The sequence below is a fragment of the Protobothrops mucrosquamatus genome, unplaced genomic scaffold (assembly GCF_001527695.2).
Source record: "Protobothrops mucrosquamatus isolate PMUCROS unplaced genomic scaffold, P.Mucros_1.0 scaffold1935, whole genome shotgun sequence".
In the NCBI taxonomy this organism is placed as follows: Eukaryota; Metazoa; Chordata; class Lepidosauria; order Squamata; family Viperidae; genus Protobothrops; species Protobothrops mucrosquamatus.
This window is the reverse complement of record NW_015388056.1, coordinates 35,424-49,692: the sequence shown is the minus strand read 5'-3', so window position 1 is coordinate 49,692 and position 14,269 is coordinate 35,424. Positions and strand designations below refer to the sequence as shown.

The 14,269-nt window shown below is 39.8% G+C and overlaps 1 protein-coding gene across 1 annotated transcript in view; it reads left to right on the top strand.

Annotated features, from left to right (window-relative positions):
• The window catches only part of PCYT2 (phosphate cytidylyltransferase 2, ethanolamine), a 35,457-nt gene that overhangs the window by 4,434 nt on the left and 16,754 nt on the right, over positions 1-14,269 (top strand). Inside the window, exon 2 of the mRNA XM_015823641.1 lies at positions 5,366-5,454. Within this exon, the coding sequence (XP_015679127.1) occupies positions 5,366-5,454 (89 nt within the window). The remainder of the gene's footprint in view (positions 1-5,365; positions 5,455-14,269) is intronic.

Below are 14,269 nucleotides of genomic sequence, written 5' to 3'. Positions count from 1 at the left end.
TTTAAACTATTAATGCAAAGGAAGTCACTGATAGAAGTAGCAGAAAAGAATCCCTGCAGTGGCTCCCAAAAGGGGAGCCTTCATCCCATGAAGTTCTAGAAGCCAGGGCAAAAGCTCTGTTAGGTGGAAAAGAAATTTATGGTGTCCAGTATTCTGTGCCAATCTTTTTTAGACTATTGATGTCACTTCCTGTGAGCTTCCAGTCAGGGTTTTGAAGCACATGCCTCCAATATTCTTCACAGCCATGTTTTGCCTTAGTAAATAATTACTGGCTGCCCATTTTCAAGGGTTGTTTCCTGCCTTAGCTCTTAGTTTAGTGCATCCAGGTTTGTGATGTCAAATTGAAGTTAGCCAGTGTGCAAGCCAGGCTATGAATATTTCTTAAATTGCACACAGTGATCCTTAGGACTCCCAGTGCACCAGTGCAATATATTAAGCTCTTGGGTTTGGAGATCTCTTTCCTGCTACCTCCTCAGTAAGAGCATAGAATTGAAAATCTCCTGAGAGGCATGGTTCCCCCTCCCATGGAATTTGCAGGAAGGTATGCATTCAAAGGCCTAAGTGCACAAAGCAAGAACCAGCCTGGGGAACTTTACATGGGGATAGCCTCAGTGTGATTCTTAATGGTGTGTGTATGTGTGCATGTAGCTATTAATACAAAACAGGTAGTACAAACATCCTGGACAAATTTACCTCCCACCAGGCAGAAATCCGAGGTGTTGCTGTGCCAGAAATCCGAGGTGTTGCTGTGCCAACCATTCCCAAATGCCATACCTCCATAAATCCATTCAATTGAATTTTACAACATAAATGAGGCAAGAAAGAAAACCTTACAATGAGTTTCTGCCCTCCCCCCGGTTGTCTTTCCGGTTGTCTTCTGAAGCTTTATGTGGGGGCCAATGGATCCAGGAAGCCTTCTTTTCTCTGCAGCTTTCACTGGCATCTGGGTGATGTAGGATCTGAGAAGATCTGTTCCACTCTGCTTGCATGGTAACTTTCTAGTCTAGTGGATGGCTGGATCCAAACCCAATTCTCTGGCTCAAATGAATGGAGGGTCTCATCTGGAGGCAGTGTCTGGGTCAGTATGCTCTGCTTCCAAAGATTGTGGGGATCATCTGTGCAGGGCTGAAAGATAAGAGAACAGGGCCCCGTCCCCCCTTTGTGAGTGACTCTCCCAGAAGAGGCATTGCTGGTCAGATATGAGGAATGGAGAACAGAGGATAAGAAATGGAGATGTGGAATGGGGGTGGTGGATAGCTTGCTGACAGGGTTTGAAAAGACATTAAGGTTAACATTGCAGATGTTAAGTAGACAGATGAAACCCATTTAAACACATACAGTAAATGCAAGAATGAAACATTTCCTGCAAATAAATCTAAAACATTCCCTCCTGATAACTTTGGGCTGTTCTTAAAAGCATAGAGAGGGAAGGGGGGAAAAAAGGGAACACAGTTCTCTTCATTCTGATTTGCTGGTCAGACAAACTAGGGTGAAGGTATTTTTCTTTGCTTTGCTTATTTTAACATTATTTTCTAACAATTTTAAATTCTTTTCTCTTTGAATTAGAGACATTTAACAGTCATATTTAGCTAGCACACAAAGACTTGACACACATACACACACACACGAAGACAAGGGAAAGAGAACAAAGAGAAACAGAACTCTTAGATTTTCATATCCTGGTCATTCCCACCATAAATCTCAAATTAGGGAGGGCAAATATCTTAACAAACATATCACATGGTTACATAGATAAGATAAGATAAGATAAGATAAGATAAGATAAGATAAGATAAGATAAGATAAGATAACCTTTATTGTCATTTTTTTTACTGTGGGCACAATGGCACACATCAAAAATGAAATTTTGTTGTCCGCTCTCAAAGTGAAACACATACATGACACAACACCTAAACATACTATATACAACATATGTATAGACCCACACCCCTACACATACATAGCAAATAAATATTAAATACTGTCCATCTTGAATATATAATGGAAGGAGGAAGCTTGAGAGTTCACAAGGTTAATGCTGTATGGAATGAAACTATGGCTGAATCTGGATGTTCTGCTACGGATACCATGAAGCCTCCTCCCAGATAGAAGACGGACAGGAGAAAAAAACACCCAATGTTCTTTTCTTTTAAGTACCTTTTCCTACTTCATCCCTGAGAAGAATCCATTTCCTACATAACTTGTGCACGTGCTTCTTACTCATTCCTGCCTGGACAGGCAATTAGTCCCGGCCCCAGGAATCCATTAGCCTTCCTAAAGGAGACCTCGGTGGGATCCTTGTTCCTGAGCCTCCCATGCTTTTTCCCACCGTCCTCAATAAGACTCCAAGGCTTTCTCTTGGGTCGCTCGCAATCCACGGTACTACACTGCCCTGTGGTACTACACCACCCCCAACAGGTGGGGGGAAGGTTACCTTCCAACCTGTGGTCTGCCACCTTACGGTTTTCAGGCAAATGGCCTGTGAGGACTCTGTCCGCTGAAATTAATCAGAATACAGGCACCTCTTCCCAGGATAGGGCCCTGCTCAGCAATCCTTAGCTAGTTGCCCTCTCATTTCCCTTCAATCACTTCCCACACACTTTCTCTTCTTTTTCTCAAAATGTCCTGCACTCTGGCCAAACCCCCTTGCTTTCCAGGGTTTGTTGGTTGAATTGATCCTTTTTGTGGTTAGGAAAGGAGAGAGAGAGAGCAGGATCCAGCTGTGGCAGAGAGAAATTCCACCTACACATGTATCTCTCTCTCTCTCTCTCTCTCTCTCACACACACACACACACATACACTAACTCACATATACACACATACACAAACAACCTCTTTCGTCTCCTGGGCTTTTAAAGTTAAATCAAGGTAGAATTGCCAGAGTGTTATGAACATACATTTACCAGTACAAGGAATGAGTCCAATGTGTATTGAGTTTGAAAAATTCTTCTCAAAGAAATATATGTAAGATATTAAGTATTTTGGGAATACAAAATATTAAGTATTTTGAGTTTTTTTTCTTAATTTTCTCAGAGTTCCTGATAGTTGAAAAGGTGATTGGCCATTCCCCATTCACTCTACTTTTTCTTTACTAATCTCCTTTTATCCCTGAATAAGAAGACAAGCACCCCCTCTCTAATGCTTCTAATGCTTCAGTTCAATATATTACTGATGCAGCAGAGATAATGAGAATTTCTGCATTTATCACAATTTTAATTTTCCTTTCAGATCAGAAAAATATTTTCAAATTCTAAATATATTTGGACTTTTTACTTGTGGCTCTTTGGGAATACTGTAAAAGTATATCTAAATTTATTGATAATATACATACTTTCCATTTATTAGAAGTCTAAAATGCATTATTATTATTATTATTATTATTATTATTATTATTATTATTATTATTATTATTATTATTATTATTATGGATCGCACAGTCAGCCAGATGTTCAGACTGGATTTGGCATTTTGTCTACCTATTGAGTCCTTACCAAGGACCTGGGATAGGCAGATGTGGATGTTTGATGTTATTACAGATATTGTCGCAGGATGGAGGCGGTTCCTAGTAAGGCCGCCTTTTGCAGTTGACTAATGGTGAATTTGTCAATGCCAATGGTGTTCAAGTGGTGCTCCAATTGTTTTGGGATTGCACCCAAGGCGCCTATTACTATTGGTACTACCCTTCTTGCTTTTGCCACAGTCTTTCTATTTCTATTTGTAGGTCTTTGTATTTTGTTATCTTCTCCAGTTCTTTCTTGTCTATTCTGCTGTCTCCAGACACTGCCACGTCCACTATCCAGACTTTTTTGGCTTTCTTATCGACAATTGTTAAGTCCGGGGTGTTATGTTGCAGGTGCTTGTCTGTTTGAATTCTGAAGTCCCAAAGCAGTTTAACTTTATCATTTTCTATGACTTTCTCTATTTTATGATCCCACCAGTTCTTGCTTACAGGCAAATGATATTTCTTGCAGATCTTCCAAGGCACCATTGTTGCTACTTTGTCATGCCGCTGCTTGTAGTCAGTCTGTGCGATCTTCTTGCAGCAGCTTACCAGGTGGTCCACTGTTTCTTCAGCGTATTTGCATAGGCGGCACTTACTGTCTGTTGCTGTTTTCTCAATTTTGACTTTATATGCATTTGTCCTTAAGGCTTGGTTTTGTGCAGCCAGAATTAGTCCCTCTGTCTCTTTCTTCAATTTTCCTGCTCTTAGCCATTGCCAGGTCTTGTTATTATCTGCTTTCCCAGCTATTTTTTTAATGTACTGGCCATGTAGTGCTTTGTCTTCCCATGCCTCTATTCTGTTCTTCATTTGGTCTTTCTTGTAGGCCAGTTTGGTCTCTCCAGTAGTCAGTAAGCCTTCCTGACATACTAATTTCAGTGTATCTTCATCACTGTCCTTCAGATATTCTTCCAAAGCCATTTTTTCTTCTTCAACCATCTGATGTACTTGCAGCATTCCACGCCCACCTATTTGCCTTGGTAGGTAAAGTCTGTCAATGTCACTGCGTGGATGAAGGGCATGATTCATTGTCATTATTTTTCTGGTCTTCCTATCCATTGCTTTTAGTTCTGCTTGAGTCCAGTCCACTATTCCAGCTGTGTATCTAATGACTGGAATTGCCCAGGTGTTGATTGCCTTTATGGTATTTCCTCCATTGAGTTTGGTCTTTGAGATCTTCTTCACTCTCTTGATGTATTCACCTCTAATCTTTTTCTTGACTTCAGTGTGCTTGATGTTGTCAACTTGAAGGATACCCAAGTATTTGTAGTAATCTTCCTCATCCAGACTCTTAATGTTATTTTCGTGGGGCATCTTGATTCCTTCAGTTTTCACTATTTTTCCTCGTTTGATAATAAGTGTGGCACATTTGTCCAAGCCAAACTCCATTGCAATATCTTGGCTATATATTATTATTGTTGTTGTTGTTGTTGTTATTGATGTTATGGATACCTGAAGTCAAAATTTGAAGTGCAGAGGAATGAAAATAACAGGAAAAAACACTAATAATGGATAAATGTCCAGTAATATAATTGGAAACATATTTACAATTTGCTGCTTGTGAGTAGTCATGTGAAGTAATGGGAGCAAAAGAAGGGAATGATGAAAGAGCTTCACTATTGCAATGCAAGCTCCACTCTTTTTGTATGTGCTTCTTGATACTGTACAAAAGGGGCAGATACTAAAAGCTTCCAATTCTGTAGGCACCACTGAAAAGCAATATTGATGGTACAGTTGAGTAAATTCTTTGTTTTGTGGGACTGTGATGTTCTATGTATGCTAATGGTGGAATCTTGTGAAAACAAGCATTAACGTGCCTTTATAGAAGTTCCTTTGTTACTTTTTGTTTTGTTTGTTTCTTTGTAGCTATGATATGGTACATTATGGACACTCCAACCAGTTGCGACAAGCTCGTGCAATGGGAGATTATCTGATTGTGGGAGTCCACACAGATGGTAAGTAAATTGCATTACAATTTTTGTTTTTCTTTTTAGAAGTCTGATGCCTTGAAATACTTTCTAAAATTATGATTTGTTTGTTTATTCCAGCTTTATTGTTTTAATAAATAACTCAAATACTCCTTCCTCCTCCTATTTTCCCCACAATAACAACCTTTTGAAGTGACTTGAGCTGAGAGAGAGGCCCGGCCCAAAGTCATCCAGACAAATTTCATGACTAAGGTGGTACTAGAACAGACATGTCAAATACAAGGCCCGGGGCCCGGATGCGGCCCGCGACGTGGTTTCATGTGGCCCGCGAAGCCATCCTGGAAACAGTGAGGGAACGGCCTCCGCTGCCTTGGCCCTGGCCCAGGCCAGCCGGGAGCCAATGCACAATTTTGTGGTGGCCATCTATGCTAAAACCATTTAGTCTTAGCTCCACAAGGCCATCTGGAAACAGCAAGGGATCGACCCCTGCCGCATCGATGGGGAGGTGCATGCTGGGGAGGTGTCACCCTTTGTGAGGAATGAAGAAATGCACCATCGCCTGGAAGTGGCCAGCAAATGGCCCTCATTTACTTCACTTATCCGGCTTGATGGGCTCCAGGGGAGGGGTTTCAGCAGGCTCTTCCAGTGGACTATGCCTTGGCGCTTGCCCTGGTCCCACCCCCTTCTGCCAGAGACCCTCAGATCTGTCCCACTCCTGCCCAGGCCCCCACAGGCACCCTTGACACGAATGATGTAGAGCTGGCCACGCCCACCCAGTAGGCCACACCCACTCCAGCCGTGCCCACCCAGTAGGCTGCGCCCACCCTAGCCACACCTACCCGGCCCCCCGAGGACAACCGCAATGCTGATGCGGCCCTCAATGAAATTGAGTTTGACACCCCTGTACTAGAACATACAGTCTCTTGGCCTCTAACCTGGTGCCCTACCTTTTAGGCCTAACTGGCTCTTATATTCACTTCAGGCAGTTTGGTCTTGTGGGTAAGGCACCAGGCATAGAAAGCAAGTGTGTGACTTTGAGTCAGTTGACTCACTCTCTTTTAACCCATGATATGAGGCTTAGGAGACAAGCTGGTTGGTCATATCCTGTCCTGTCTTTTAAAAAAAAAGAAAAGAAAGGGGGAAAAAACACTCTGTACTTGTGGGAAAATGTTAGGAAGAAAAAAAAAATCCCTTCAACCAACATATTTATTAATCTAAACCAGGGGTGTCAAACTGCCGGCCCGCAGGCCGGACACATCATCCAGAAACTGCACCCACCCCATTGCCGGCAATGGCAAAACCGTCCCGATACGTTGCATAACATGTGACGTCGCAAGTTTGACATGTCTGATCTAACCTGATATTGTCATCTGTGATCTACAAGACTCTATCAATTCTGGGCCTTTATTTAGATCTTGGCCTATATTACAAGAATTCAAGTGGCATGGTCAAACTTCAGTTGGAGATAGGTTGAAGGTGTAAAACCTGCAGTCTTCATAAAATCTTGGATACATCCCCAAAGATCTCTCCAAAATTTTGAGATGAATTATATTTTTAATATGGTGGAAATAAAAAATATTAAATACACCAAGACTAATCATAATAACTAGTTTAGTTTAAATTATTTTTTTAAATTGTCATATTTTTTTCTATTTTTTTGTCCACTTTTCAGAGATTGGTTATGGTAGGTCAGTCAAAGATCATGTGCAATCCTTGGTCTGCCAAAGTTGTTCTTTCGTGTTCTTAATATTTGTTTTCTTTACTTTTTTATTATATCTTATAAGGACATTACAATTGATAGCATGTGATAATCAATCAATCAGAATAGGGCTGGAAGGGACCTTTGAGGTCTTCTAGTCCAACACCCTGCTCAAGCAGGAGACCATACCATTTCAGAAAAGTGACTGTCCAGTCTCTTCTTAAAAACCTCCAGTGATGGAGCAGCTACAACTTCTGAAGGCAAGCTGTTCCACTAGTTAATTGTTCTCACTGTTAGGAAGTTTTTCCTTAATTCCAGGTTGCTTCTCTCCTTGATTAGTTTGCATCCATTGTTACTTGTCCTGCCCTCCGATGCTTTTGAAAATAAATTGATCCCCTCCTCCTTACATATAAACTATAATTCTGAATAACACTATTATAGGAAATTTTCATAAATTAAAGAAAAAGACTAATGAACTAAGTGGATGAAAAAAAAGAGATTAAAAAAAGCAAAAAAAGAAATATATAGAAGAAATCAAAAGTTAAAAGCACAGTGAAAAGAACTCCAAAATTTTGAGGTTCTACTTCTTTTAAACTCAATATTCTTAATAATGTGTTGGTGCAAATCATTAAAATTCAAAGGTAAACATTGACCATATAGAATCATCTGGTCTGATCTCGTCTCTGTTGAAACAAAATTAGTTCAAGGGCTGAGTTTGACATATTATAGACCAACCAACCAACCAGAAGAAATAGATGAACTCTTTGCCAACCAGTTAACAAACATATGTAGGAAGTATACCACAATAGTAATGGGAGACTTCAACTATCCAGATATCAACTGGGAGACAAACTCTGCACTGAGTGGGAGATCAAACAGATTCTTAATCAACCTAGCTGACAACTTTATCATCCAAAAGGTGGAGGAGGGAATTAGAAGTAAAGCTATACTGGACCTAATCCTTACTAATCAAGAAGAAGTGATAGAGGGAGTTGAAATTGCCGGAACCCTGGGTGAAAGTAACCAAGTCATGCTGAAATTCAATATAATGCAAACACAAGCAGAATCCTAAACTTCAAAAGAGCAAATTTTAATAAACTCAGAGAAAATTTAGGAAAGATTCCATAGATGAAAATCCTAGAGGGGGAAACAACGCAAGAAGCCTGGGAAACTCTGAAAAATATGATCCTAAAAGCTCAGTCCAGCACAATACTACTGAAAAAGAAAAACAAGAAATTCAAGAAGAAACCAGCACGGCTGCACAAAGCTCTCTCTCCCTCCCTCCCTCCCTCTCTCTCTCTCTCTCTCTCTCTCTCTCTCTCTCTCTCGCTCTCTCTCTCGCTCTCTCTCTCTCTCTCTCTCTCTCTGCACAAAGCTCTCTCTGAAAGACAAAAAGGACAAGTACAAAAATGGAAAGAGGGACACATAAGTAAGGCTGATTATCAGCAGACAGCCAGAACATGCAAAGACGAAGTCAGGAAAGCAAAGGCTCAGAATGAATGAAGACTTGCAACAGAAATCAAGGACAATAAAAAAAGTTTCTTTCAACATATTAATAAGAAGGAAACTGTAGGTCCACTAAAGAGAGAAGATGGCAAAGAAGTAACAGGCAGTAGGGAGAAAGCAGAACTGCTTACTCATTCTTTGCATCAGTCTTCACCCAACAAGAAATTATAGTCCAACATACCAAAACAGCTACTACAAAAGACAAACTAAGCAAGAAAATGGTAAGAGAACACCTATCCGACCTTGACAAATATAAATCACCGGGACCCGACAGTTTACATTCCAGAGTTCTGAAGGAGCTAGCAGATGTTATCTCAGAACTATTGCACCATATCTTTCAAAAATCCTGGAGCACCGGGGGAAGTACCTGAGGATTGGAAAAGGGATGATGTGGTTCCCATCTTCAAGAAAGGAAAAAAAACAGACCCAGGAAACTACAGACCAATCAGTCTAACATCAATACCTGGGAAGATCCTGGAAAAGATAATAAAAAACAGATCTGCGAACAAGTAGAAGCAAACAAACTTATAACCAGTAGCCAACACGGGTTTGTTAAAAATAGATCATGCCAAACCAATTTTATTTCATTCTTTGATAAAGTGACTAAATTAGTAGACCAGCGAAACGCTGTGGACATAGTATATACTTAGATTTCAGTAAGGCATTTGACAAAGTAGACCACAACCTGCTGCTTAGTAAGCTAGAAAAAGGTAGGATAGACAACAACACCATCAGATGGATCTGTAGCTGGCTGACAAACTGTACTCAGCAAGTAGTCCTCAATGGTACTACAACCACATGGAGAGAAGTAAGCAGTGGGGGTACCACAAGGTTCTGTCTTAGGCCCAGTACTCTTCAATATCTTTATTAATGACTTAGATGAGGGAATAGAAGGGGAATTCATCAAATTTGCAGATGACACTAAACTGGCAGGAATAGCCAACACCCCAGAAGACAAGCTCAGGATCCAAAAAGATCTTGACAAACTTAAACAATGGGTCCTATTCAACAAAATGAATGTTAATGTGGAGAAAAGTAAAGTTTTACATTTAAGCAGGAAAAATCAAAGGTACAATTACAGATTAGGCAAGAAGTGGCTCAAAAACAGCAACTGTGAGAGACACCTTGGAGTCCTAGTGGATGATCACTTGACTATGAGCCAGCAGTGTGCAGCAGCAGCCAAAAAAGCTAATACAATCCTGGGTTGTATAAACAGAGGCATAGAATCAAGATCACGCGAAGTATTAGTACCACTTTATAAAACCCTAGTAAGACCACACCTGGAATACTGCAACCAATTTTGGTGATCATACTATAAAAAAGATGTTGAGACTTTGGAAAAAGTTCAGAGAAGAGCAACTAAGATGATCAGAGGCCTGGAGACTAAAACATAAAAAGAACGGCTGCAGGACTTGGGTTTGGCCAGTCTAAAGAAAAGAAGTAATAGGGGTGACATGTTAGCAGTATTCCAGTATTTGAGGGACTGCCACAAAGAAGAGGGGGTCAAATTATTTTCTAAAGCACCGGGGGGCAGGACAAGAAACAATGGTTGGAAACTGACCAAAGAGAGAAGCAACCTGGAATTAAGGAGAAACTCCCTAACAGTGAGAACAATTAACCAGTGGAACAGCTTGCCTTCAGAAATCATGGGTGCTCCATCACTGGAGGTTTTTAAGAAGAGACTGGACAGTCACTTGTCTGAAATGGTATAAGTTCTCCTGCTTGAGCAGGGAGCTGGACTAGAGGTCCCTTCCAGCTCTATTCTATTCTATATTTCACTGAAACAACATTTAGAATTTGGTACACAAACATCTTTCCAGACGAATATAGTCATTACTTTTGTAGCATTCTAGACATAATTTATCCAGAGGTCTTCATAAATTGTTAAATTCCAGTTTCTCAGAATATACTTTAAGTCGGGTCTCCAACCCGCAGTCCATGGATCAGTACCAGTCTGCGGCATGCCAGCAACTGGTCCTCACAAACAAGCAAAGCCCCATCTATGGGATGCAGGCAGCACACAAAACCACACACTCTCCAGTCCGCGGAAAAACTTCTCTCCACAGAACAGGTCCCTGGTGCCCAAAAGGTTGGGGACCTCTCCTTTAACTCACTGACATTTTTTAACATTACTTTCCTGCCTAGAACTTGGTTCAGCATAGTATTAGTATTTAACCAATTTCAGGTAGTCCCAAAGGTGCTTTTTCAGGAGGCAACTGGACTTCCTTGTTTTTCTTTGAAGACGTTTTGCTTCTCATCCAAGATGCTTCTTCAGCTCTGACTGGATGGTGGGGAAGAAGCTTCTTCGATGAGAAGCGAAATGTCTTCAAAGAAAAACAAGCAAGTTCAGTTGCCTCCTGAAATAAGCCCTTTTGGGACAACCTTGACCTGGATGAGTGAGAATCGCCATAGACAATTACAGGTAGTCTTTGACTTAGAACCATTCATTTAGTGGCCGTTTGAAGTTACAACGGCACTGAAAAAAATGACTTATGTCCATTTTTTCACACTTATCACCGTTGTAGCATCCCCATGATCACGTGATCAAATTTCAGGTGTTTGGCAACTGGCATGTGTTTATGAAAGTTGCACTGTCCTGGGACCACCATTTGTAACCTTCCCAGCCATCTTCTGACAAGCAAAATCAATGGGGAAGCTGGATTCACTTAACAGTGCTATGATTTACTTAACAACTGTAGTGATTCACTTAATTGTGGCAAAAAGGGTCGTAAAATGGGGCAAAACTCACTTAAGAACTTCCTTGCTTAGCAATGGACATGATGGTTGTAAGTTGAGGACTACCTATGGTGGACATGAATACAATGTATGCGTTAAAATAACTTCAAAGGTTATCCAGTATAAAATGGATAACAGCCAAGCTTTTTTAGCAACTTTTGGGGAGTTCAATAAACCTGACATATTATTTTTGCTGAATTAAATTAATTTTAAATTGTGTATAACGTATTTAAAACTATTGCAACTCTCTGCCATATTTCTTGTATGTTATCCAAATGTATTTTTATTAACATTTGCTAATAATAAATTGTTGATTAAATCTCTATAAATGCTTTTTTCCAATATATATTGGAATTTTAGAATCTGCTGAGGCATCAGGGTCAAACAATGAAACTAAAAGTGTTTGTGTATACAGCTGCTCCTCACTTAACAACCACCTGTTCAATGACCATTCAGATTTGAGATGGCCCTGAATGGGTAGTACCTACTGGCAGTGGTGGGATTCAAATATGTGAACAACCAGTTCTCTGTGTGGATGCCACTTCCAGAAGTCCATTCTGGGCCTGGGCAGCAAAAAATTAGCTACCAATTCTGCCAAAGTGGTACGAAGCGGCTGAATCCCACCACTGCTTACTGGTCCTTGGAGCTTTGACCAGTGCAGTGTCCCTGCAGTCACATGATTGAAGTCTGGGTGCTTGGCACCCAGCTCACAATTACAATATTGCAGCATCCTACAGCCTCCTGGTCCCCATCTACGATCTTCCTTGCCAGCTTCTGACAAACAAAATCAGTGGGGAAGCAGCAGGAAGTTGCAGATGGTCACAACGTCCTCACTTAATGACCTGTAGTGATTCATTTAATTATGGGAATAATTATGGGAATGCTGGATTTGCCATCACTAAGCAGGGTTGTCATGTGACACTTCATGCTTTACTGCATCATTTAATGGTAATTCGGGTCCCAGTTGCCATCATTAACCAAGATCTATCTGCATTGTTTTTTGGCTGTGTTAGGTAAGTTACATTCCTTTTGTAATTTGTCATGTTCTTATCATACGCCAGATAATAAATAAATAATAAATTTCTTTTGTAAAACTTCAAGGTTTTTTTTTAATCATTTACTTGCTTGCTAGTAATCTTATTCTCAGCCCAAGTTCTTACACCACCACCAACCCCCCCCCCAAAAATCTTTTTCCAGAATTTTTAAATAGGGATAATCCCACATGTTAGTTTTGCATGAGAATTGGAATCAAACCTTATATTTTTTCCCCAGCAGAACCCAAATATTTTTAATCACCTTATGAACTGGAAAAAATAAAATCAATAGCAAACTCATATAATACAATAGCAGGAACAGAACTGTAAGAGGACCAAATAATAGCTTTCAAGTTCAGTCCATTCTTTTCATCCCAGTGTGTTACTGAAGTATGCCCAATTATATTATTTAAAATCAGCTAGGAAAAGGGGAAAAACTGGCTAGAGCTAAAATTGAAAAGAAAAAGCTTCATTAACTCCCAGCTGAAAGATGACAAGGACACGGAGATCCCATTTCCTTCCTCCTAAGAGGAAGGAGAAAAAAGAACAAAGGTACATAAAAAGATGGGGGTGGAGGGAGAGATATATTTTCCCTACCTTAAATGTATTTAAACCAACATACTCAGTAATGCTCCAAACCAATTCCTATTGTGGGAGATGGCTGGATTCATATATCTAGTTAAGCTATTAATTTTAACTATTGTTTATTGAGTTGATTGGGTTCACACATTGTACTAACTTGAAGCAGGAATAGTCATCCTGTTTGGATCCAAGAGCCATACTTTCCTTTTCATTTTTCTTTTCAGCTGCTGAGGGTCATGGACCATGATACTGACATGGTGACATCATCAGAGGGTTAGGGTTAGTAATTTTCAATCCTTTTTGTTTTTAAACATTTTTGGCAGTTTGGGCTTTTTAAGTGAAATTGATATGTTTAAAACTATTTTCCAATGTAGAAAATCACATTACTGATTGTCTTCGATGTGCCACCAAATTTTAGTGGCATGACTTTTGGGGTGTTCTATGAACCTGCAAAAGATTGCCATCAACTATAGTTTTCAAATTGTGGAGCATTGTAGTGCCTACCCAACACACTGAACAAAATCAAAACAAACTACATTATATCCTAGAACAACATGGTTACATATTGGATTGATTTTGGTTTAGTGTGATTCATCTCTCTTGTAATTATTTAGTTTAATACCCTAAGAACCTTAGTTCTTAGTAATCCTCTAGTTCATTCTTAATATTATTAAACTTAAATAATAGATAGCACAACAGCTGACCCTGTAAGACAGATACTAGAGATCTCAACACTTTTTTTCTTGAAGCCGTAAAGGTCTTCACATCCTGGCCCTATGTTAGCTTTCAGGTGAAAACTTGGTAATTCCCAGTGCCACAGCCTACTTTCTGGAGGCACCTCACTAGCATTCATCCCCTCATCTCAGTGTATGAGAGACATAGGGCTCTGACAGCATGTGCTCTCTTTCATGTTCATGAAACATGAACAATTGTTAAATGGAAAAAATTGAATAATTTCAGTATTGCACTTCCTTGCCATGTAGCTCAAAGACATGTGACAAGAAAATTCACCCCTTGCTCTCTCACCCTTAGGAGATAGACCAATTTTATAAAATATAAACAAAATCAAACTTTATTAAAGAAAGAAAATATATGTTATAATAGCTATAATAAGCTATTCAATTTTAAATGTCCCAAAATGCCAGAGTTTAGTAATGAGGAGATCAGTTATAGCTGTTCAGATTATGGAAAAATAGCAGTCTTATTAAAAAGAACATTTACATAAGAATTGTAATACTCCCAGCAGATCATAGGATTTACTAATCTGCTACAAACAAGCATTTTA